Source organism: Melospiza melodia, chromosome 24 (assembly GCF_035770615.1).
Source record: "Melospiza melodia melodia isolate bMelMel2 chromosome 24, bMelMel2.pri, whole genome shotgun sequence".
Taxonomy (NCBI): Eukaryota; Metazoa; Chordata; class Aves; order Passeriformes; family Passerellidae; genus Melospiza; species Melospiza melodia.
In genome coordinates, this window is record NC_086217.1 from 6,300,303 (window position 1) to 6,325,639 (window position 25,337).

Genomic DNA, 25,337 nt, shown 5'->3' on the forward strand with positions numbered 1-25,337 from the left:
TATTTTCTGCTGAAGAATTGGATCTCCTGCATCTGACTGCTGCCTTTCTAGAGTGGAAAAGTTACTGTGGTAGCACAAAATGGAAGAGCAAGAGGACTCACATCTGTGATTGCTTTCTTTGCTTTCTCCTCTGCATTCCTGGCTTCCTGAATGCTGTCTTCAACTTCAGTCTGTAAGTGAGTTATGTCCACTTCCAGTCTCTTCTTGGTGTTGATGAGGCTCGTGTTCTGTTGGGGCAATCAGCAGACAGGTCATCCCCTCCCTGTTTACTAATTAGTGTGGGATGAGCTGCTGCCTAAACATTCAGAGTCCTAGAATATTTAATTGATCCTAGTCCCTGTGAATTCTACAATATTTAATTGATCCTAGTCCCTGTGCATTCCACATTTGAGGGAATCAGAAGCAGAGAGCCACGTGAGCATGTTTCATACAGGGGCTGCATTTCTGGTGCCCCCTGAGCCAGGGAGCCCAGAGTGGGGTTGGGAGCCCTGCCAGGCACCTGCTGGTCCCTGCCCCAGCTGATCCAGCCCCACCTCATCCTCCAGCTCCCACTGTTCCACATTTCAGAACTCAGTGCATCCCTCTGGGTGTCCAGAGTTGCTGAGGACCCCGCCGGGGGTCTCAGAGACCCTGGCACACAGCCCAGAGCACCTGGGGATTTGATTTTGACCCTTGGAGCAAGTTGCCAGCTTTGTATGAGGACCTGAAAGTCACAAAAGTTTAAATAGTATAATAATAAAATTATCACAGGGTGAAAATGTAGATTTTAGGATTTTTGGTATGGGGGTTATGGGGACAAGATGGAGGAACTTGGGCGTGTCCAGCCTTTCTTCTTCTTCTTGGTTTCCATCTTCTGCTGTGATGTTGGCACTTTGGGATTGGTTTAGAGTAGAAGGGCACTGTCTAACATAGGTGATGGGTATTGGGGATTAAGTGTAAATATGTTATATGTAGTTTGTAGTATAAAAGGACAACACAGAGTGCCTGTGGCTGCCCTGCTGAGCAGATCTCTGCTGGGCATAAAGAAAATTTTATAGATAAGAATGAATAAACAACCTCAAGACCGAAAAACTGAAGAGCTCTGACTCTTTCTTCGGATGCGCGGGCTGAAACAGAGACCTCAGGGCAGCAATTAACAACCAAACTCCAAGACTCACACAGCAGGTGAGTGTGTTTGTGCCACTCCCACAGGCCTATAGGAATCTCCTGTGGTGCCAGGAGGTGCCAAATACCTGTGAGTGCAGCAGCTGCACCCTCTCGCTGGCGTCTGTGAGCTCCTGCTCCGACACCTTACGGGCTCGCTCCGTCTGCTCCATGGCAGCTCTCATCTCCTCCATCTCGGTTGTCATCAGACCATTCCTGCGCTCCACTATAGCCAGCTGCTCCTTCAGGTCATCATTCTCCCTCAGGGCATCGTCTAAATGGAGCTGGGAGTCCTTGAAAGGTGAGAGCACCAAATGTGAGACCCAGAGGCGAGCAGAGGGAATGGGAAAGACTCGGGGGGCAGCAGCCTTGTGGTGCCTACCTTGAGCTGCCCTTGCAGAGCTTTGAGGTGCTTCTGTGTCTCTGCCACCTGACAGTTGGCATGGCTCAGCTGGATTTCCATGTCGTTCAGGTCTCCTTCCATCTTCTTTTTCAGCCTCAGAGCATCATTTCTGCTCCTGACCTCGGCGTCCAGCATGGTTTGCATGGACTCTAATACCCTCTGGTGATTCCTCTTCAGCTGTTGAATCTCCTCATCTTTCTCTGCAGTCCTTCTGTCAACGTCTGACTTCACCTGGTTCAGCTCCAGCTGAACACGTAAGATTTTCCCCTCTTCATGCTCTAAAGAGCCCTGTGAGGGTTGAAATATTACAATTTGTTTCTGTAGTGTCCATTGCTGGGAAATGCCCATGAAGAAATGTGACCCTTTGCATCTGGGAAGGACCCTAACATGGACCTTTAAAGACCAAGCACTGAAAAATCTGACTCCTATTCCATACTCACTGTACCCCAGCTGGATATCAAATGGTAATTTAGGAATAATATTCCTTAGGAAAATGCCTCAGACACCACAAGGTCTGAGCACTGAAGGCTGTGGTGATACTGGAGAGACAACAGATCATGAGGAAATATAAAATAGGACAGCCAAGCCTCCTGCTCAGAAGCAGCTTGCCTTCTCTTACATCTCCATGCTGATTTCTGCCTTGTCCCACCCCAGTGACTGTGTGGCCAATTTGCCTTTTCACATAACCTTTCCCTCTGGAACTCATTTCCTTCCCTCTGGTGCCATCCAGCTTCAGTTGCAGTAGCAGCGAAAGGCCTGAGGCTGGGTCTTTCCACCCACTGGACAGAAATAAGCACATGCAGAGAATAAAACAGCTGATGCAGCCCTGGCATCCCTTTTTAAGAACATATTTTCCAGAGGTGCCTGACTCTCCTTTTGGATTCTAGAATGACCCAAGGTTGATTAATTCAGGATTAGACTGATGATATTTAGATGCATAGATTGGAGTAGATGGATTACATGACCACAATAACTCTTGCTCCTACTGCCCACCCATTTAGTGAGATCTAGAGATTGTTTTATACTTCTTTTTCTGCCTAAGAGGAGTTAGAAAAAATCAAGTGAAGCTCTTCTTGGTGGTGAACAGCAAAAAGAAAAAAGGTCTGTTAAAAGTCAATACAAGGGAAATCCTGGCTGCATACAGGGGTAAAAATCTTTAACCCTGAGAATGATGTTGTACTGGAAAATGTTGTCCAGCAATAGCCTGAAATCTCCATCCTTGAAAATTATGAAAACCAATTAGACAAGGATTTGAGCAACCTAATGTAAGGTCAAAGTTGCCCTTCTTTGACCAGGAAGTTGACTAAAGACTTCTGGGGATCCTGAACAAGCTAATTCTGTGCTCACAAAGATATTTTGTGGAGTATCAGATGTGGTCATACAGAAATAATAAAATCTTTTCCAAGAGGCAGTCAGGGAAGATACAGAGCAGAAGGCTAGAAACAAAACTGTTAGGAGTTTTTAAATTTCAGAGATATTCTACAGCCTTCCATGGAAGCAAATGCAAATAAATGGTGCCAAATGAGCTCAATTTTAGCTGGGGCCTGAAGGGGTTTTGTGCATGATAGCACAACAAGGAATGCCCCTTTGGTATGGCAGGGGAGCAGCCCCTGTGCTTTTTGGTCTGTCTGTGTTGCTTACTGCAATTCTGGGACGGTTTCAGGATAAGCAGGAATATAAAATAAATCCCCAAATTTTCTCTGTTCGCAATTTCTTTAAAAGCAGGCCCCTGACTGAGGACACTTGCCTCTGCTTCTTCTAATGCTGCTTGTAGGTCACACTTTTCTTGCTCAATTTGCTTCTTTGCTTTCTCCAGCCCGTGATTTGCTTTTCCAGACTCAGCAATCTGTTCAGTCAGGTCAGAAATTTCCTCTGCAACCAGAAAACACATACTCAGCTCCTCTCAGACAGTGTGATCAGTGGCACCTGCAATTGCTCTTTGGCAGTGGGAATGACAAAAGAGACTCTGGTGTAATGGGATGTAACAGTGAGAAAAATAATACATCTTATGTGCAATCTTTATTTCTGATAACCTGCACATCCCAGCTCAGTGTGCAATTTGAAAATGAGAGGGACCAACTGAGTGAGCTCAGAAAACAATGTCAGCTTCCTCTGGGTAGTGAAATTAATCTCCAGAGACAGTCATGTTTGATTGATCTCTTTATGCTCAGATAATTCCCAGTGATCACTCAGTTCACAAAAAGGATCTGAGTTGTATTTCCTTTCTATAATTAGTTTGCTTATTAAATGCCAACCCATTGTGGCACAGCTGCATGGTCCTCCAATAATCAGGAGACAGACTGATTTTTTTCTAGCAGCAGTGAGTGAAGCAATCTGAAAAAAAACTGAGTATCATCATAATTTCTGTCTATTCAGTTAACTTGGTCCTCATCCCTGCAGAGGATTATGATGGTGTGAAGAAGGGGGAACATCCTGAGGGAGCAGGATGTTGTAGAGGTGGAAGTGTGTGCTTGCAGGTGACTTTATGATCAGCTGAACAGGAAAGGAATTCACCACCTTTGTGGGAAAATGATAAAGAACAAAACCCTGGGAAGAGGCAGAGCTCTGGCAGTCCAGAAATTCACAGTGAATCCAGGTGACAGACACATGAACTCACGCTGGAGGTTCTTGTTCTCCCTCCTGACAGTCTCGGCCTGGTCGAGCATCTCCTCGTAGGCGTTCTTCATGCGGAAGATCTCGGTGCTGAGGGAGCGCGACTCCTTCTGGGCAGCCTCCAGCTCAGTCTGGCTCTCCTGGTACTTCTGCTTCCATTCAGCCAGGATCTGGAGGCACAGGAGGAGAATGACCCATTCTGACACACACTCCTTCTCTGCACCTTTATAGACAAGAACCCAAGAGGCCTGGCCTATCTTAACAGCCTTTTGCTTTGGACTGTTCTCTGCCTGTGACAATAACTCCCTGTGATGCATGCCCTGGTTGTTTTGGTGAGATCTACTTAAATTTGCCTCTTCAGCCAACACTAGTGCATGCCCCAAGCTGTCAGGAAGGAGTTTGGTTTGACACCAGCCTGAACATAATGTATTTGGTCTGAATAAGGATGTGTGAGGCTTGGTTGTGTTGCAGGAGTCAGTCCTGGACCAAGCCCACCAAGAAAGGTCATTCTCTACCAATTCTCTCCTCACTTTGATACACAGACCTCTAAGATCCTTTTTTAGCACAGTGTTCTCACTCACACAAGGGTATGCCAAGACACAGGGCTGTGCAGCATCACTTGGTCCAACAGTGCAGATTCTTTTAAATGTTAGTAAGGGCACTGAAGGCTGGAACTTTCCATGAGTCTGAGGCTGGCAGACTAGCACTGGGGCTTCTTAGCTTGCATGTGAGTACTCAGTCTGCTTGACGAGTGTCCCTTGTGAAGACTTCATGTTTTTAAGATTATCAGAAGGCAGATTTATTATTTTCTGTGGTCACCTGAGGTTACTTATACAATGACTTTGCCATATGTCCCACTATGGGATCCTTACCATAATTTTGCTTTGGGCAAGATGCAGTTTATTTTAATGTGAGTGCAGAACTTTGATAATTTCAGAATTTGTCTTGTCCTATCAAATATCTAATGGTGTTTAGATCTGGCATGGTCTTTTGAACAAACCTTATCAAAATTTCTCTGCTTTTTATCGAATGCTGCACAGACTGCATGTGACCTCTCCACATCAATCATGAGATCATCCACTTCCCCCTGCAGCTTCTGCTTTGTCTTCTCCAGTGAAGCACATTTTGCATTGACAGCCTCAATCTGCTCCTCTGATTCCTGCAGGCGCTGGGCCAGCTTCTTCCTGCAGGATGGGACATTCAGCTCTGAGGAAAAGAAAATTCTGACCTTCTCAGAAAATGGACATGGAAGGAGTTTGGAATGGGGAAGATGGGCACAGAGAGCAATATATAATGCTGTGGTGCCAGGAGCCTGGGGGTGGCACAGCAGTCTGAAGTGGTGCATAGATTGAGAGGATAAGAACGGTACCAATGTGGAGATGGACCAAAAATATGCTTTCAATACTGACAGGGTAAAGAATGTGCTCTTTCAACTACTATGATTAACTCAGTACACTGGAATCCTCCTTTATGTGGACACCTCTAAGCCTCCACCCCTACTTTTCCTTTAAATATCCACTTACCCCCCTTTTCACTTCCAATACATTAAAAAGCACACTGCAGTGCAAATTTCCACTACAAATATATTCTGGTTTCCTTCAGCTCTGCCTTCATTATGCTTAAATATCCTTCTACTTGCTCCAAGCCACTCCTCCACATACTTGGCCTCCTCGAGCTCCTCCGTGCGCTGAATCGCGTCCGTCTCGTATTTGGTTCTCCACTGGGCCACTTCACTGTTGGCCTTGGACAGGGCTCTCTGCAGCTCCCCCTTGGCCTCCTGCTCCTCCTCATATTGTTCCCGGAGCAAGTCACAGTCATGGCGAGTGGACTGCAGGGCATGGGCCAGGGCATTCTTGGCCTTGGCAGTAAAAATGAAACAAGTCGTCAGAACGCGAATAATTTGTGACTGGGTATTTTTCCTCTAGTCTGATAAAATATTCATATCTCCCTGTCCATGTGCTGCAGTTGCTAGAGAAACAGAAGGAGCAAAATGAATAACATTAGGCATTCTGTGTCTCAGGCTTGATGTTGTTAAACAGGGTCGGGTGCTTGCCTGTGGTGGTGTTTGAGGGTCCCCAGGATGAGGGGAGAGACGAGAATCTTGACCCCATGTTTCAGAAGGCTGATTTATAATTTTATTATATATATTATATTAAAAGAAAATGATATACTAAAACTGTATTAATAAAGAGAAAGGAGGCATTGGAAGGCTAGCAAAGAATGATAATAAAATCGTGTGACTGACCAGAGAGTCCGAGATGTCTGGGCTGGGATTGGTCATCAAGTAAAAACAACCACATGACACCAATCACAGATCCACCTGTTGCATTCCACAGCAGCAGTTAATTACTGTTTACATTTTGTTTCTGAGGCCTCTCAGCTTCTCAGGAGAAAAAATCCTGGCAAAAGGATTTTTCATAAAAGATGTCTGTGACACTTGCCCATCTTGTCTGGGGTGATAACACCTTTCAACCACATCTGCACCAGGTGTTTCAAGCAGAGGCAAAATAAATCCACCCACAGACAAATTGCAAGCACTGCTGCTCTATTTTCTTTTTTTTGGCTGCTGCTGTTTGCTTTGCCTATAGGCACAGAGCTGCTTTCTTTCACTTCTCTCATGTTTTTGATCTTCAAAATGCATGATGAGAAGGGCTTAAACTGTCTTGCTTATTTAATTTTTAATGTCTCCTCACTGTGTTGCATTCCAAGGCAAAGTTCAAAATTTTCACTACTCTGATGTCCCTTCTCTGAGGAGAAATCTCATTTCTTTTAAAATAAATTTAAAATAAATATTGTGTTGATTCAAATTAAAGCAAGTCACCTTATTTTCTTCCTCTAGTTGTCTCTTCAGCTCTTCAGTCTGCTGAGTGAAAGTGTGTTTGCCTCGAGTTAACTGAGAAATCAAGGCCTCCTTCTCCTCCAGCTGCCGAGTAAGTTCACCTAACGAGAGAAAGGTTTTGTTTTTTACACAGAGATATGAGACATAAAATGAATTTATGAGAGCAGCTAGCCATGTGGGATTGCAAGATATAACATAGTAAATTGAAGGGAGAGTAGTCATTGCATTCCCACTGACGGGAAAAGCTGTGCTGACATCAAAGAAAAGATGAACTGTCCACAAGCTCACATGATCATTTTGACTGTCAGTACTGCTTCTGGTTTGGTTTTGTGTTTCCTTGGGCAGGTTTCTATGACTGCCACCAGGAGGAGATTCTACATTCTGAGTTTTGTTCAGATCCCTGAGTGATGAATATGTTACAAAACACACGGGCATTCAGGCAGTGGACTGACCCTGGAATATTACATTTGATCAAGGGACCTACCATTCTCAGTCTGTAGGCGTGTTTTCTGTGTGTTCAGATCATTAATGAGCCGCACATGTTCATCATCTTTGGCTCTGACTTCACTGAACTGGTCTTCAAGAGCTCGGCACATCTTCTCCAGGTTACTCTGCAAAGAGGCAGGAAACAAATCCCTCAGTTCATCCATTTGTTCAGAAGAACAACGCTAACAACGACAAATACTCCTTCCCATGCAGCAACCTTGGCTTTGGAGACAGACTCCACATTGCTGGCCAAGTCATCAATCTCCATCTTCAGCTCACTCTTCTCCTTCTCCAGCTTCTGCTTCACACGTTGCAGGTTGTCGATCTGCTCGCCCAGCTCAGCTGTGCTGTCCGCGTGCTTCTTGCGCAGGGCGGCAGCCGTGGCTTCGTGCTGCAGCGTGGCCTCTTCCAGGTCACGGCGCATCTTCTGGAACTCTGCCTCACGCTTCTTGTTCATCTCCACCTGAGCTGCTGTGGCCCCTCCTGCTTCTTCCAGGCGCTCACTGATCTCCTCCAGCTCCCTGGACAGGTCGACTCTCTGCTTCTCAGACTTGGCGCGTATCGCGCGCTCTGCCTCGATTTCCTCCTCCAGTTCCTCTATCCGAGCCTATGAGAGTTAATTGGTTAAAAGAGGGCTTTAGGATGGACAGATGTAAAGTTATCGCTAAGGAATAAAGAGGAAACATTCACATCCATTAATACTTCTCTTTCTAAAGAGAAGTACTGTGGTATTTTTTGGGGTATTTTTCATCAGGAATGATGAATATAACTCTATGTTTTTAGAAGGTTAATTTAATATTTTATGTTACTATATTAGATAAAAGAATGCTATACTAAAACTATCCTAAAGAATAGAGAAAGGATACAGACAGAATGCTACAAAGAATGATCATGAAAACTCTTGACCCTCTCCAGACTCTTGACGCAGCTGAACCGTAATTGGTCATTTGTCACAGACATATTTTATGAAAAATCTTTTTGCCAGGATTTTTTCTCCTGAGAAGCCTCAGAGGAAAAGAAAAACAATAATTATCTGCTGCTGTGGAATGCAGCAGGTGCATCTTTGATTGGTCCATGTGAGTTGTTTCTACTTGATGATCAATCACAGGTCCAGCTGTATTGGGACTCTGGTCAGTCACAAGATTGTATTACCATTCCTTTCTTTGCTGGCCTTCTGATAAAATCCTTTCTTCTTTTCTTTTACTATAGGGTGCTGAGATGGGAACAGCATCCAGAGTCCCATATTAATGGTTTTATTCTTGTGAGGGATAATATTTTTGTAGAATGGTCTAAGAATAAATACCAGTTAATTCTAAGAAACTTGTGCTTGCCACTAAAATTATTAATACCTCCTCCATTTTACCTGAATCTCCTTAATTTTCTTTTGCAGCTGAGAACTTTGAGCCTGCTCATCTTCAATTTTACTTTGCAACTGGCTAATTTCAAAATCCTTTCTATTAAAGAACAAGAAGGCAAATTCAGTGTGGTTAAGATAAACATGAATTTCAGAATTCAGAGTACAATAAGTCAGTGTAATACTTTTTTAGCCTTTCATCCATTTGTTGCTTATCATTTTCCAGATCCATTATGGAATCCTGAGACATCTTCAGATCACCCTCCAGTTTTCTCTTTGCTCTCTCAAGGTCCATTCGCAGCTTCTTCTCTTGTTCCAGAGATGCTTCAAGCTAAAACACATAAATCATACTGTGACATACATAAATTATACTTTAAAGTAACTATGCTTGATTTAAAAATCTAACTAAGTTGGAAATTGATGAATAAAGAAAATAATCAGGACAATAACCAGGACATCTCCATGTGTGCTGCATTCTCACCATGAGAGAGGTGTCGACAACTTGACTGTGCACATATGAAATATTGAAACACCAGTTTTTGAAAAAACAGAAGTTAAATTTTCCCAGTAGCTGCAGTTCCTAGCATATAGACTGCTAAATATACACAAATTCCCAGTATTTATAACTTCCTGTAGTATATGTGCACATAAATAACAGCAGCAACCTCAAACTGTCACAGGTCTCCTGTTTCAGCTAATGAGCTAAATCAGATCACAAAAGTCTACAGTGCTGAAATACCCTGTGATTAACATGAAAGTTGTGCTGGATTCCACAATTTCCTGTAAATTAGCAGTGGTTTATTGGCTGAAATTATTAGACCTGACTTGTCTGCTTTAGATGTTGCTTATACTCCAAACTACAGATTTCTAGTGTACTGTAAACTGTCACAGCATTTATAGTTATAGTTAGTTATAGTTATAGTTGTATTTAACCCAAAACCTTCTACTTACATCATCTACTTGCTGCTCCAGTTTGGTCTTGGCTTTGGTGAGGGTGTTGACTTTGTCTTCCTCAACTTGCAAATCATCCAGTGTCTGCTGGTGGGCTTCCTGGAGGGCCTTCTTCTCCTTGGTGAGTTTGGAAATGTTTTCATCCAGAGCTGCCATCTCTTCAGTGAGGTTCTTTACCTGTCAGACAGCCAGCATCCATCCCATGAGGGGATGCCTTGAGAAATGGCAGAGTGAGAACACAGTGACTGCATCCTTGCATGGATGTAGTAAAAATGTTCTCTGCAAAATGTTTCTATTGATTGCCATGAGGACAGCAGCATTTCTCATACCTGAGAGTCTCATCTCTCTGGTCCTGCAGCGATAGGAATTCTTGCTTTAGTTGTTTTTGATCCCCACCCCTATCCTACGAAATTTATAGTGAAACCTGCCAGATCTTTCCTTGCCTCTGGAAGTTTTTCCCATTGGGATTTACAAAAGCCCTCTGAGTTTCTCTTGCTCAAGGAATCTCTTTCCTGCATATATTTGCTGTGAAAACAGCTGTGATTTCTCAGCAATTCATGTTCTTTAAAAAGAGATGGTCAAGTGTGAAGCACAGCCAAAAATATGTTGAGTTTTCCCTAAAACTGAAACAAACCATGATAACATGATAAAGAAACTTAATAGAAAAAATTCTGTTAGCTGATTAAGTGAAAATACCTCTCTCCTATGCACTGGACACATCTCACTGCTATTCATAGAACTTATTCTATGAATAAGTGGCTACATTTTTCCACAAAACTGACAAGCTGAATGGGAGCACATTCTGGGGGAGAATAATTCCCTGATTCCTCTGTCACCTTATTCTCTGTTGCATGCTTCTCCTTTTCCACTTTGGCCAGAGTCATTTCAAGATCATCAATATCTTTTTTCAGCTCTGAGCACTCATCTTCAAGTTTCCTCTTCTTTGCTGTCAGTTCAGCATTTGTCTCCTCTTCATCCTCCAGTCTTTCATTTAGCTCTTTAATTTTAGCTTCTAGCTGGATTTTACTTTTAATGAGTCCTTCACATCTCTCTTCAGCATCAGCTAGATTTTCACTCTCCTATCAGAACACATTGAAGGCACATTATATTTATCATAAAAATGACAAAAGACATTAAAAACTCTTGGTCAGTGAAACAATGCTTGGTTTTTTTGAAACTGAACTGATTTGAAAGCACATGGCAACAAGTGACAAGTCCACTTGCACCAGACTGCTCTTGGCCATGTAATATTTTATTACCTTTTAGAACCTGACAAGTGCAATTTTAGTCTCTGTTCAGAAGTATTCCAGAGAAAAGCAGTTTCCACAGTTTAAGTCCTGCCTCTGACAGAAAAGCTCCATATTGTAGTGGCAGCAGATGTGGAAATAGCCTGTACTTCATCCAGAATCAGTCACCACATTATATACACTGTGGAATGTCTGATTCTTCCACTGGTGATAGCATTGGAACCTCCTGTATTTTTACTGGTGTTAGTGTTTGGTGTCTGCTTTGCAGCTTGCTTAGGTGTAAGGGACAAGACCAGACACAAAGCAGTGGAGGCTTTGTCCCCATGACGTGCCTGTTTATAGAGGACAATGGAAAAGAGGAGAAGAAGAAGAGCAGAGTAAGAGGAAGTGGGGTAAATCTGGAAATTGAGGTTACTCACAGACTGAACCTGAAGCTGCAGGTCATTTTTTTCCTGCAACAGGGTCACCATCTTCTCCTCCAGCTCCTTCCTCTTTGCCTCAGACTTTGCAAGCTCCTCCTTGGTTTTCTCAAACTCTTCCTTCATGTTGGCCATTTCCTTCTCAGACTCTGCACTCTTCAGCAAGGGCTTGATCTTGAAGTACAACTTCATCCATGGCCAGTGTTTGACATTCATGAATGCACGAATGTTGTACTGGATGATATAAATAGATTCTCTGAAAACATATGAAACCAGTTAATGAGGGTGGTGAGACTCAATCTGAAAACATATTCTGATTATTTTCCACACATCATCAGGATTTACCCCAAGAAGTTTTTTCCCTCATCTCCCTTGTTTTTATTAAAGAGTCATTTCTTGGCCCTTGCTGCAGAATGGCTTGTTCAGTATCTTGAATAATATCTATTGTCTGAATATACAAGGAAGAAATACTACAAAAGAGACAGACTTCTCTGCCATATTGACTGGGAATCTCTGAGGCTTTCCTCAGTCTCAAGGAAAAGAGGAGCGGTCAGGTAAATACCAGAGTGAAAACTGATATGGCTGAAGTCCTGCTGCTAAGACTGCAAATCTGGCAGTTACTGTCGAGTGTGGAAACAGCTGCTTGATGCTTTTTGGGTCACTCAAAATAGCAAATACCATATTAGAAATTCTTAAGACAGAGACTGAAAAAGAGTTTCTGAAAAATAAGGAAGCATTTTTATGGACTTGAATGCTAAACAGCTCCTGCCAGAATTCGTGAGACTGTCAGGAGGGAGCTGATTGTTTGTACTTGCTCTGCTCCCCAATAATTTCTAAGGTTCTTCCCCAAGGGCAGCTTTTTGCCTGAGACAATATATTACATTGATGCACCTTTGGTCTGACACAGTACAATTGCTGGCATTTTCTTACATTACCTTCTTTCATTCATCTTCTTAAATTCAGTTCTCATGAGATACCCTCTGCACATAGCTTGTGTATGAGTGATGAGGCTCACAAGCTTCTCATCTCTCATCTCTTCTAGCAGTCCCAGGAGACCTGCCTTGAAGAACACCTGGAACATAAAATAAAGGGTCAAACAGCATGAGGCTTGGGCAGATGCATGGCCATTGACAGCTGATGCAGGGCAGTACAAGGTGGTTTAAAAAAAAATGTCTGCAAGGAAGGGTTTAAGTGCTAGAGAAATTTTCTGTCAGTGTTCATATGATTCATGACAAGTCACTCTGTATGTGAGCTAATCATATTATTGCAGTGTTATTTGATGTCTGCTCCACTGTAGTTTATGGAAAATTTAGCTCATCTCTGGAAGTGTCCAAGGCCAGGTAGGACAGGGCTTGGAGAAATCGGGGATAGGGGAAGGTGTCCCTGCCCAGGGCAGAATGGTTGGACTGTTTATAATCATCATGAAGGCTGATTTAGTATGCAAGAAATACTTCCAACAAACAAAATATTTTGCTTAATTGTACCTACTCTTCCACAAGGACTTTACCTTGGTGTGGCCAAATTTATACTGGTTGTGGTCAACATCAATGGAAGAAAGAAGCTTTTCTGAAGCCTTTTTGCTGTCGATGAATTGGCCTTCTGGAATGGCGGAGGCATTAAGGATCTTGTACCTGTGGTGAGACAGGTTGCAAGAACTGGTTGCAAAGAGGGTGAGGAAAATAGGAATAATTTTATATCATGGGTCTGTTTCACACCAGTGCAGCATGGCAGATGTATTTAACTATAACAGCAGACAGCTCTGATTTAGCAATCTATGGCAACTGAGCCCCCATGAACAAGTTTAGTTGTCTCCATTTTAAAGAAGATGGAAAGGCACACAATGCAGAGACAGAGCACTGTGAGGAGGCTCTTGTGGATTGACTTTGTATCTGTACTCTGGAAGACTCCAAGAGTAGTCTGTAATGGCACCTTACTCATTATACTGCAAGAGTTTGGCATCTCTTTGAGTCATCAGGCACTGGCTTCAGTTTAGAAATTATTCTGGTTCTGATGTTTAGAGAAATCTGTGGTCTGGTCAGAGAGGGGAACACTGGGGTGACCTCAGAACAGAATTATTGCCTTGGTTCCCTCCAGTGCCACTAATCTGGTCTGGCTGGGAAAGTGTCATCAGACATGTGACCTGAGCTGTGTGCTGAGGACCTACCTTTGCTTAAAATCTGCATAAAGGATTCTGCTTGGAAACCCCTTCCTGCAAATTCGGATTCCTTCCAGAACCCCATTGCAGCGCAGCTGATGCATCACCAGGTAATGGTCCATTGCACCTTAAACAAAATACATCCATCATGATCCCATTTTTATCCCAGGGAATCTTCATGTGTATTAGCATTTCAGAATTATCTCCTATCTTTTTTTTTTTTTTTTTTTTTTAATTCAAGCAGCTCTCAAAGATGCAGGAAGTGCAGACAGAACATGCCTTCAATTCATATATGTTGTAGAGAGTTGCATCAGTGAATTTTACTAAGAACACAAGGGCTAGCAGTGCTTGTGCAAAGCGATCAGGCCACATTTCTCAAAAAATGGCAGGATGGTGCTTTAGGAGACCAACTGGAAAATCTTCTACAGCATCAGCCTCCTCACTGGATGCAGGCAAAGATGGAACAGTGTAGTGCCATCCAGACAAGGGATTTTCTAATGCTGTTGCCCACAACAGGCAATTTTATCAGCTGTAATCAAACCCATCTTTTTCACCTTCAGAGATGCAGATACACACATAAGCAAAACTGATTAAATGGTCCATGTAATGCTCAAATTTTTTCAGTCACAGTAGACAACACATAAAAAGCTCCCCTTGTTACTGTATTGCAGGCCAACTCCCAAAAGGATTCACATGCAGAAGGAGCTGTTTGGGAAGTTGGTGTGGAAGCTTAACAGGCCAATCCCTGCCAGTCCCATGTCTTCAGAACATGAGGGTGGGCTTACCAGGTGTCTTGGTCTCGTTGGGAATCAGACAACGCACAAAGTGAGGATGGGTGCTTCTCAGGTTAGTCATCAACTTGTTCAGGTTCTCCTGGGATAGAACAAAACAAGGGCTTCAGCTTCAAGTTACAAAGCTTTTGCATCCTGATTTAAATTCAGGGAGTTATGGAATCACAGAATGGCTTGTTTTGGAAGAGGCTTTCAAAGGTCATCAAGCCCAGCATCTCTGTCCCACTATCCCAGGTTGCTCCAAGCCCCATCCAACCTGGCCATGAACACTTCCAGGGATGGGGCAACCACAGCTTCTCTGGGAACCCTGTGCCAGGGCCTCCCCACCCTCAGAGTGATTTTTTTTTTAATTATATCCAGTTTAAATCTACCTTCTTCCAGTTTGAAATCATTGCCTTTTGCCCTGTCACTACAGCCCCCAGTAAAAGGTAATTTTCTGTCTTTCTGATAAGCCCCCTTTTATATATTGAAAAACCAGAATAAGATGTGACTGAAATCTTCTCTTCCCCAGGCTGAGCAGCCCCAGCTCTCTCAGCTGTTTTTCTAGGATAGGTATTCCAGCCCTCAGATCGTTTTGAGGAAGCATGGCTCTTGTAAAAAGAAATTTACATACCCTGAACACAGCAGACACTGTCTGGAAAGAGCCCCCCTTCTTCTTAGCACCCTTCTTGCCACCACCACCAGCACTGTCACCTTGGAAGAAGTAGATGGGAGGTGAGCAGTTAGAATATGCAGTACATTTCATAGGCCTCATCTTCCTTTGGCCACGGACCAATAAAATATTTCATTTTAAATACTGACACGCTGTTCCCTGAGAGTTTAGTGAACTGTTGCTAGGTAGTTGTTGATCAGTGTGTGGGATATTTGATTTATAAATATATATATAAATACAGGATGTATATAGATAGATATAGATATAGACATAGACATAGATATCTAAATGCAAGATTTAGGTTGCTTGCATGGAACAGTGTGGCCTGACCTAAGTTTCCTAACAGTGTACTCTGTGCTTCTGGTCACATATTACTTTCACTATTACACAATCCCTTTAATTTTTATAAATTAGGTGAAAGACCTCAAAAATGTGAGACTGAGCACCGGGCATCCACTTAGTAAAGGGAGATCTTCTATAGAAAAATCTCCTAATCCAATATTCCCAGTGAAGAGTACAGTTCTATTCTGAGTTACAACAGGAAGCAAATTTTAGTCACAGAAATGCAAGTCCAAGCAGCTCAGTGTCTTTCCATGGTTGTTATACTGTGAAGCCAATTAAATCAAGATTTATAGAGGACTTCTAAATTTATTCTCTGTCTCTTTTCCCATTACAATACCAGGACTTCTCAGCTGGATACAAAATCATGCCATGGTCACCTTTCTGTTCTTCCAGTTCCCCTCAAGAAACAAAACTCTAAGAAGTGAAAAGACTAAAATGCTTGCACTTTGCACATTTATTTGGCCTCTGTCTAGTGGCTGAGTAAGCAGGCAGGTGATTCACAGCACAGTCAGGAAACATACACCTCCTGTCACTTGGGGTTGGACTTGCTGTGCTTTATTTCTCTGCAGCACTTAAATGTGGTGTTTCCAACAGTTCTGCATGCTGGTGTCCTAGCTTTGGCATATCTGGATGCACACAAGGTCACCTTAGGGGCTGGTAGCCTTGAGTATACCACTGAGAGGAGAAGCAGAAGGAGGCTTTAGTTGATTTTTGCCTTTTTGGCCATTGCTGAAAAGGTACTTACCGGCTTCTGCACCAGCGTAGTTAGAAAAGAGGAAGGACAGCAGCTTCAAGGATGATTTCTGGTACAACCCCACAACAGTTTCATTCAGGGGGTCCTTGTTCTTGTCAAGCCACCCAGAGATGTTGTAATCCACTGTTCCAGCATAGTGCACCAGGGAGAAGTGAGCCTCAGCCTTGCCTTTGCCTGGCTTGGGCTTCTGGAAGCTGCTGCACTTGCCCAGGTGCTGGTCATAGAGCTTGTTCTTGAAAGAGGTGTCAGTTGCCTTGGGGAACATGCACTCCTCTTCCAGGATGGAGAAGATGCCCATGGGCTGGGAGAAATATGAACACATAAAGGAGGTAAGTGGTGGGGAGGGGAGCCATTACTGCTCCTCTCTGTTCACCTCACTGTTTAAAGGCAGTTGTTAAAGTCATCAATTGAACATTGTGTAGGCATTCTCCCTTCCACCCCAGCTACATTGTTGAGGAAATCATTGTTTGTGCAGAGACAACTGTTGTACCAAAAGCTTTGGTTTCATAAGCTGCCTATTTTGATGTGAAAAGGTAATTCAACAGTAATGCATCATTTCCTCAAGAATGACTGAAGTAAAATCAATTATCATAAAAGAAATGTATTCTCCTACAATGAAAATATTTTTTCCACCTTCTCAATGAGCTCAATGCAGGCAGCCAGGTCCATGCCAAAGTCAATGAACTCCCATTCAATGCCCTCCTTCTTGTACTCCTCCTGCTCCAGCACGAACATGTGGTGGTTGAAGAACTGTTGCAGTTTCTCATTGGTGAAGTTGATGCACAGCTGCTCCAGGCTGTTGAACTAAAAATTCAAAATACCAAAAAAGTAAGAGCCATTTAGTTTCAAGCAGCCCTCAGTGGGCAAGTGTACCTGCAGTAACTCACATCAAAGATCTCAAAGCCAGCAATGTCCAGGACACCAATGAAATGCTGTCTGGGCTGTTTTGTGTCCAGCTGTTGGTTGATGCGAACAACCATCCACAGGAACATCTTCTCATAGACTGATTTAGCCAATGCACCCACTGAATTGTACACCTGTAAGAGGCACAGCCACGGCAGTAACAAATGTTGAGTCAGCTTTAAATTTGAGAGAACACTGAAGAAATTGAAAAGCTGATGGGCTGTTTGTATACCTGTTGGACATTTTGTCCTTTGGTTACATATTCATTCCCGACTTTCACCCTGGGATAGCAGAGAGCCTTGAGCAAATCAGCAGAATTCAGACCCATCAGGTAGCCAGCCTTGTCAGCCACTAGGACCAGAAATAGCAAATGAGGTCAGAAGGGACAAAGAAAAGTGTCCTGGTCCTCTGGGATGTTTCTGTTACAAGGATCCTACTTTTGGCACAAGTCAAATTCATGTGTTATCAAGAGAAGCTTCTCTCCAGTGTCATGGAGAATTTTCCCCTTGCTCCAAAGGCAACATCTCAGCTGCAACACAATCCTGTGTCCATGCATAAAGGGCTGCAGCAATGCTTAAGTTGTATGTCTTTCTGTTTCCTTGTAGAGCATAAATTAAATTACAGACTTTGTGAAACTTGAAGCAATCTTTATAAAAATTAATTTCTGGAAGGGAAAATAATTTTCAGAGAGTTGGGCACTCTGTGGGGTTGGGTTGCTGGCTCTCTGCTGGTGCAGTTCACAAGCAAACTCTGCAATCAGCCCTACCTTCTGTGCCGTCCGGCTCCGCCTGCTCCTCCCGCTGCTTCTGCTTGAATTTCATGTTCCCATAGTGCATGACAGCCCCTGTCAGCTTGTATATCCCCACCTTCTCATCAGGGCTGAAGCCCAGGATGTCCACAGCATTCTGCAGGGGCAACAGGCAGGTTGGGAAAGCACAAAGGCCGAAGCACAAGGGGCAGGTGGGGTTTGTGTCCCTGCCTGTGCTGTGTCCAGAACCATCCCAGTCCCATGGCACTAGGCCAGCAGTGCTGGGTGTGCCTGGCCAGGCCCCCCTGGCTGCAGCTGGGCTGGCTGCAGGGCTGCTGTGCTCTGCTCTGCTCTGCTCAGCTCTGCTGTGCTCTGTGATTTATTAAGGAAATATGGATATTGATCTAGTACCGATATCCAACTGTGATGGACAAAAATTCTCTAACAGTTTAATGTTAGAAGGTGTATGTTTATTGTGGGATAACTCCCAAATACACACTGCAGTTTACAGGTGATCACAGAGTCCTTTTATCTATACAAGTATTGAGTACCCAAAATACAAATATATATTCATCACTTTGGTACATCCCATTCCCTGCTTTGTACGGTAATTAGTTCAAAAGCTACTAAGCATACATAGCTTGTTCCTTGAAATGGGTCCGTAGTCCCTTCCATGGGGAAGGGTCCCAAAATGAGGAAGTAATTGAAATCTTCCTCATTCTTACCTTTCTACCCTTTCAATGACAAATGAACCCTTGGTAGAACTCCCATTCCCCAACTTCAATTGGTTTCAGAACAGAGGAGGCCTACAATTGTCTTATGTTCCTAAAAGCTATTTAGCAGTTTCTATATTCTTCATTATAAACCCAGCTAACCAAACATTGTGTTGACAAGCAATCAATTATTAGTTAACTACTAATAATTAACTTCATCAAGGCCTACCCATTTATTTTAATTAACTCCAATCAAGCTTATCTCTAACTAAAATCTTAGCTCCTCTAAAATCTCTAAATTCCTTAAAGTTTATGTCTCATCTGCTCTACTCACATCTGTCGCCAGCAGCTCCTCGCTGTCATCAATGCTGGCAACCGTGACTTCTCCTTGGCTCACGTAGAGGAAGTCATAGGGGTTGGTGGAGATGAGGAGGAGATCTGCAGGTGTGTGGGTGACCTTTAGTGGCACTGGGGAGGTCACAGTGGCAAGAGAAAGCACTCACTGAGCCAAGCCCAGCACTGCTGGCACTCACCAATGAGCTCTGGCTTCTTGTTGGACATTATCTGGTAAAAAATGTGATAGCTCCTTTCGCTGGACAGCTGGAAAGTGACTCTGGATTTTTCCAGGAGATCTAACCAAAAGAGAGGTGCTGTTAGTCTCCTGAGAAATTTGAGTTTGAAAATGCATCAATTCTGCTTGCACTGAGTTGCTCCAACTCACAGGTTTCGATATCTGCTGAGGCCAGCTTGCCAGTTGGTCCAAAGTGAATCCGGATGAATTTTCCCTATCAAGCAGAGCAGATCAAACCATTGGTTATGACAATCAATGAATGAGACTTGCATTAAATGTCTTCCTTCCAACAAATCTGAAATGAACTCACAAAGCGTGAGGAGTTGTCGTTCCTCACAGTCTTAGCATTGCCAAAAGCCTCCAGCAGTGGGTTGGCCTGGATGATCTGATCCTCCAGAGTTCCCTAGTCACAGAAGAAAATCTTCTTTATCACTTTAGTAATTAACAAATATTGCAAAAAGGATATTACAGAAAATTTTTACACGTCACACATGATTTAAACCTAAAAATTAACAGAGTTCTTAATCAGCCAACATTCACAGATATTTCCATGGGTTTCAAAGGGAAGAGTGCTGAAAGACAGATCTGTGTTTTGCTTGTTTCTTATACCTGATACCACATGTTGGGTATCAGATACAAAGTCACTGCAGTGGAGTTCAGGGCATTTGAAACCTGTATGAGAGCTGTTTCTGCATTCCTGTTCACAAAAGTCTTGACAGCTGAAGAAAATATGAGAAATCTGGAAGGTTTTTTGAAGGTTGCTCAAGCCTGAGAAGTACAGACTTTGGTAGGAAACACCTACCAAGGGAGAATGTAAAACTTTGCAGTTACATTCAAACAACAGCAGCCTTCTTGAATGCAGGAATATAACTCTTGACATTCTTTGAAAACTGAGACATGGACAAAGCCTGACACTCAAATCCAGATTTAGATAAGCAGAGAACAGAGACTCTTCAATTACTTTTTTTTTTTCCCTGTTGCATTACTGCAGAAAGAATGATCAACAGGTAAATTTTGATATTGTGCTGTATCTCTCTTGGTAAGAGGAAAATTATGGAAGGAAAAAAGCATCTGTGACAGTATTCTCTCCTTTTTGGTGCAATACAGTCCAGGAAATAGAGTCACTAGTTTGACTCTAACATAGTCATGACTGATCCTACATAACCTGGGCGTGAAAGTGTTGCCAGGGATAATTTCAAAAAGAGATGGGAAACCAAGAATAAGAAGGAAAAAAAGATAAATTTGTTTATGCCAGATGAAAGGTGAGCAGCACCTTTTCAGTTACTGCATCTCTGTGCATGCAGTAATTGCATCTCTGTGCAGCCCTGAGCACAGGGGAGAGGCACTGCCGTTCCCAGCACTGTCTGCAGATGGCACAGCAGGTTTAAATTAGATTTTGTTAATCCGCTGTGAAGACAGACCTCTAAAATTAAAGCAGCACAGTAGCATAGGAAGCTCTGTATCTTTTTTAAAACAAAATATCTTATCCATAGAATAATGTCTTCTAGAGAGGAGAGGAGAGGAGAGGAGAGGAGAGGAGAGGAGAGGAGAGGAGAGGAGAGGAGAGGAGAGGAGAGGAGAGGAGAGGAGAGGAGAGGAGAGGAGAGGAGAGGAGAGGAGAGGAGAGGAGAGGAGAGGAGAGGAGAGGAGAGGAGAGGAGAGGAGAGGAGAGGAGAGGAGAGGAGAGGAGAGGAGAGGAGAGGAGAGGGACATGTCAGTGCAGCTGACTACACCAACACCAAGCCTCTTTTGAATGCACAGCTGTAACCAGGGAACTAAAACAGGAGCACTGTACATGGATAACAGTGTGGAAGAACATGGCAATTCTTTCCTTACGTTCATTCTGGAGTCCTGTTTACAGGCTGGGTGACAAAGTGCTGGAGGCTGAGACCATGTTTTGAGGAAATGCTGTTACACATGTCCCTTACTCCTGTACCATTGCCTGGCATCTGGTTTCAGCTTGTATCTGCCACTGAAAGCTGTGCTACACAGAACCATAACCTGTTTTATTTAATGTTCTTGTAATAGTCTCTGTGACTATTGTCACAGAGATTGGAATGCTAAAAAATATTCTGTGAATACTCAGAAGAGGGCAGAACAGATTACTGCCAGTCTGAGAGCCAGGTGATTTTCCTTCTATCACACATGGCCTGTACATGTCTCAGCTGTCTTGAAGCTTTTCTGAGATCAGTCTGGCATAGTGAGCAGCTGATGAAAGCTGAGCCCAGGAGATTCTAACATGGTGCTGATGGAAAGAGTGCCTGTGATGAACTTGCCTTGGCCACAACAACCCATCAATCACAGACACCTGCCTCTGAGTGAAAGAATATTCAGCCTTGGAATCTCCTTAAGCTCCACTATGCCCTTGGGGACTCAAATAACATGCTGACACATGTCCCACGCTTTGATGAGCATCTCACAGGCTGTGTTGGCACACACTTGTGCCACAAGGGTGTTTGTTGCTTGTTGTGTGATGAGGAATGAAGTTTGTGCCTTGCAAATGCAGCAGTGGGCTCAGATTGCAACAGCTGTGCTGCTCAGCAAAGGGACATCGAGGCATGCACTTTTTTTCCTGCAAGGATCCTTTCTGAGGTGACTTTCTGACTGTCAGGGAAGTGGTTCCAGCTGTCCCAAATCCAGCCCTTTTTCCATGCTGTCCCTCTGGGCTATTCTGTTGACCACAGACAGAAAAACCAGCCAGTGGAAGCTACTGCCTGATGCAAGTGAAATGATGCTTAACTTCAGCACAGCCACTCTGGAGTGCAGACCTCCTGCACTTCCCTGCCAACAGGAATGAGCCAAGGGCCAGGAATGGCACAGCCATGTGCCAATGGGAACTGACTTCTTGTCACAGCAGGTGTGGTAGTTGAGATGGCCACGATACACAGAGTGTCACCATTCAATTTCAGAAGCATTTGTCCATACAGAGTGACATCAAATCGTTTCAGAAGGCTTCAAGTATCTGCCCTTCCTCTTCTTTAGCCTTGTGTTCATGCACTGCCCCTGTGTGCCCTCTGCTCCCTGTGGTGGTTGCTCAGCACCCCTGGGCACTCCCTGGCTCATTGCAGTCAGTGCTGCTCACCTGCTGCTCACAGCTGCACCCACTGGGGATGAGGCTGGGCCACAGCCCCACTGCCAGTGACCCCAAACTGTGCCACACACAGCCAGTGACCCCAAACTGTGCCACACACAGCCCAGTGACCCCAAACCGTGCCACACACAGCCCAGTGACCCCAAACTGTGCCACACACAGCCCAGTGACCCCAAACTGTGCCACACACAGCCCCATCCCAGTGACCCCAAACTGTGCCACACACAGCCCTGTGACCCCAAACTGTGCCACACACAGCCCCAATGACCCCAAACTGTGCCACACACAGCCCAATGACCCCAAACTGTGCCACACACAGCCCAGCCCCAATTCCTGTGTACCTACAGCTGCTCTCTTTTCACCTTCAGCACTCAGGTGCTGTGGATCTCCGAGGACACTGAAGGATAGACATGTAGATGGACAACCAGCACAGAGAAAGCTGCTGTCTAACATTATCTCCCCTTCCCTGGTAAAGACTCCCCGTGTAAATAGAGGCTTTCCTACATGGACAAAATGGTTTTATAAGAATTCAGCAGATTTGAGGCTGGGCATCAGGGATAAATGAGCATAGGTGTGCTTGGGTTGTGCATCCTGACTGTGATCTCAGCTGCACAGCACTTCCTGCTTTTAGATATTCCTGCAGCCCCAAAATGCACGTTGGTACTTCCTCCTCAGTGTTGGCAAATACTAGAAGGGGGAGCTGATGTCATACCTGCATTTTGCCGGGCTGTGGATCTTTCTTCTTCTCACCAGTGACTGCAATTGTTGCAAAGTACTGGATGACACGCTTGGTGTTCACAGTCTTCCCTGCACCGGATTCTCCGCTGTTGGAACAAAACTATTAATTATTAAGGGAAACAGGAAACATCATCACTTTTCTGTCAGCTTTGTCACTCGTACCAGAACATACTTACGTGATAAGGATTGACTGGTTGTGACGATCTGAAAACAAAATCACAGAAAGAGTTGCTCAAATGAGATGTGGAGGATGTTGGTTCCCCAGACACAACTGACTTCAAGGGAAAGAACTGTGTTATACCAGTATTTATTACCTTCATACAAACTAAGGTAAGTGATGCATTAATACACATTAGTTTGGATCTGGACTTTTTTTTTGGGTACAGACAGGGATGAAGTAGCCCAAAATTTAACTTCAAGCAGTGATTCTTTACAAGGCTTCCCACTTACTATTTCTTTTCTTTTACGGATAGATCGTGGCTTAAATACTGTTTAATTATAATCAGATTATTTGCTGTGTTCCTCTTTTAAATTCCTTATGAAGAGAGGAGGCACAAAGCCATAGAGCCAGCTACAGCTTTTCCTTTATTATCTGATGATTTGAAACCATCAAGATTTTCACGGTGTGATCTTGCGTTGTGCTGTAGGACTATGGGACCACTGAGAAGAACCGAAAATTCCTTGACCAAATAGCCAGCCCTATTTATATCAGGGTTTTCCACTCTTGCCAAGTAACTCACCAGTCAGCATGAACTGATAGGCGTTGTCAGAGATGGAGAAGATGTGTGGAGGGGCCTCCTGGCGCTTCTTGCCGCGGTAGCCAGTGACCACCTCGGGGTTGTACACCGGCAGCCACTTGTAGGGGTTGACAGTGACGCAGAAGAGACCCGAGTAGGTCTGCAAGGAAGGGACACAGCACGTTGCCTTGCCCTGAGCCTGGCCCAGCAGCTCCTGAGGCTGCCCAGAGGAAGCTGCTGCTGCCACTTACGTAGATCATCCAGGCTGCGTAACGCTCTTTGAGGTTGTACAGCACAGCGGGTTCGTGCAGGTGGGTCATCATGGCCATGTCCTCGATTTTGTCAAATTTGGGTGGGTTCATGGGAAAGACTTCATCATCCTTTACAGTCACAGTCTAGCAAGAAAAAGAGAAGGGAACAACAGGAGAAATCTAAAATGGGGAACTGTCTGTACTGGGTGATCCCATAGGAGTAACAATGGTATCACTTACTGTGTCATCATATTTTTTAACGGTGACTTTGTCACCTTCTTTGCTCTGTATGGTGCCCTTCACATACATTTGCTTGTCATCTACTACAAAACAGGCTGTCTTAGCATCAAACGGGCGATTCTGGGCTTCAATTCTCTCCTTCTCTGGCTTCCTTAGGTAGGGAGCAGCTTCTCCAAAGATGGCCATCTCTGCATCTGAGCTCATGGCTGCAGCTGCTCTGGAGGAATGCAGAAAAGTTGCAGAAAGTTTGTGCATTTGTAATTTACATTTATCTGGACAGCGGTCATGCTCAATGACTAATAGGAAGAGGAGGACTAATCAGGCACTTAACTTCTGCCTCAATTTTTTTATCCACTGAAAAAGTGCTAATAGAGAAAATTCCTCTTGTAGCCAGATTGTCTTTGAAGACATCATCCTTAAATAGGCCTATGTGACCAAGTGAGGGCAGAGAAAATATCAAGCTAGAAGTCTTCAAAAGCTGGTCCTGCTCTATCTTCACCTTCTACTCACAGAGCTGCACAGCCACATCCTTCTCAAAGCCACATACACAAAGCCACTGAGATTATGCCGAAAATTTAGACGAAAGTAAGCTCTGTGAGTCATGTAGAGTGGCTCTCACATGTGATTTCCAGGTGGAAGTATGTTAGCACCCTCTGGTTTTGATGTTTTAATACCAAGCATGGGAAGTTCAACTAGTTTCTGTCCATACCAAGCACTGGAACAAATTGGGAATGTCAGTCATCACCTATCTTAAGCCAAACCTGATTATTGGGTGAACCAAATATAAAACCTCTTTTCCTGTTATGCTGCAAAATTGGCCTATAAAGGAATATCTTGTATATTACAGATAATAATTAAGAACAGTGTTAACTAAATAACATAGTATTTAGGTAAAGAAGTATGTGACATAACATTTCAAAGAATCCCAATTATAGCTTGAACATATTATAGCTTGAACGTATTATATTAGTTATGAATCACTAAAAGACAATTCATACGTACCAGACATTTTTAAGGATTTGTCTAGTAGAAATATTTCAGAAAACTGATTTATGCTCAGTTTTATTTTGCATTTTTTGAAATACCAAGTAAAATTCTTCAACACATTTGTAATGCTACTTCTGGACATGTTGTTTTAGAAGTGCAGATCTCTCTCAGCAAAAGCTGTCTTCTACGTGATCTGCACCCTGCAGGAT

The 25,337-nt window shown here is 43.7% G+C and overlaps 1 protein-coding gene and 1 long non-coding RNA gene across 2 annotated transcripts in view; one reads left to right on the forward strand and one right to left on the reverse strand.

The window, feature by feature from the left end:
• Positions 1-24,345, reverse strand: part of LOC134428818 (myosin-13) — a 33,613-nt gene extending 9,268 nt beyond the window's left edge. The window contains exons 1-34 of the mRNA XM_063175818.1: positions 24,142-24,345; positions 23,902-24,045; positions 23,654-23,810; positions 23,090-23,117; positions 22,888-22,999; positions 19,395-19,487; positions 19,235-19,298; positions 19,047-19,145; positions 18,848-18,951; positions 17,819-17,957; positions 17,285-17,403; positions 17,037-17,186; positions 16,783-16,953; positions 16,153-16,450; positions 15,015-15,094; positions 14,396-14,483; positions 13,620-13,737; positions 12,963-13,086; positions 12,391-12,527; positions 11,456-11,711; positions 10,626-10,868; positions 9,790-9,966; positions 9,024-9,169; positions 8,848-8,938; positions 7,702-8,091; positions 7,483-7,609; positions 6,981-7,099; positions 5,821-6,017; positions 5,160-5,343; positions 4,164-4,329; positions 3,294-3,418; positions 1,526-1,834; positions 1,233-1,436; positions 102-227 (exon numbers count right to left, since the gene is read on the reverse strand). Coding sequence (XP_063031888.1) covers positions 102-227; positions 1,233-1,436; positions 1,526-1,834; positions 3,294-3,418; positions 4,164-4,329; positions 5,160-5,343; positions 5,821-6,017; positions 6,981-7,099; positions 7,483-7,609; positions 7,702-8,091; positions 8,848-8,938; positions 9,024-9,169; positions 9,790-9,966; positions 10,626-10,868; positions 11,456-11,711; positions 12,391-12,527; positions 12,963-13,086; positions 13,620-13,737; positions 14,396-14,483; positions 15,015-15,094; positions 16,153-16,450; positions 16,783-16,953; positions 17,037-17,186; positions 17,285-17,403; positions 17,819-17,957; positions 18,848-18,951; positions 19,047-19,145; positions 19,235-19,298; positions 19,395-19,487; positions 22,888-22,999; positions 23,090-23,117; positions 23,654-23,810; positions 23,902-24,045; positions 24,142-24,345 — 5,289 coding nt within the window. The remainder of the gene's footprint in view (positions 1-101; positions 228-1,232; positions 1,437-1,525; positions 1,835-3,293; positions 3,419-4,163; positions 4,330-5,159; positions 5,344-5,820; positions 6,018-6,980; positions 7,100-7,482; positions 7,610-7,701; positions 8,092-8,847; positions 8,939-9,023; positions 9,170-9,789; positions 9,967-10,625; positions 10,869-11,455; positions 11,712-12,390; positions 12,528-12,962; positions 13,087-13,619; positions 13,738-14,395; positions 14,484-15,014; positions 15,095-16,152; positions 16,451-16,782; positions 16,954-17,036; positions 17,187-17,284; positions 17,404-17,818; positions 17,958-18,847; positions 18,952-19,046; positions 19,146-19,234; positions 19,299-19,394; positions 19,488-22,887; positions 23,000-23,089; positions 23,118-23,653; positions 23,811-23,901; positions 24,046-24,141) is intronic.
• Positions 1,347-5,877, forward strand: LOC134428828 (uncharacterized). Its single transcript, XR_010030476.1, has 3 exons — positions 1,347-1,444; positions 1,640-1,800; positions 5,325-5,877. It is a non-coding gene; the product is annotated as an uncharacterized LOC134428828 (long non-coding RNA).
• Positions 24,346-25,337: the final 992 nt, after the last annotated feature.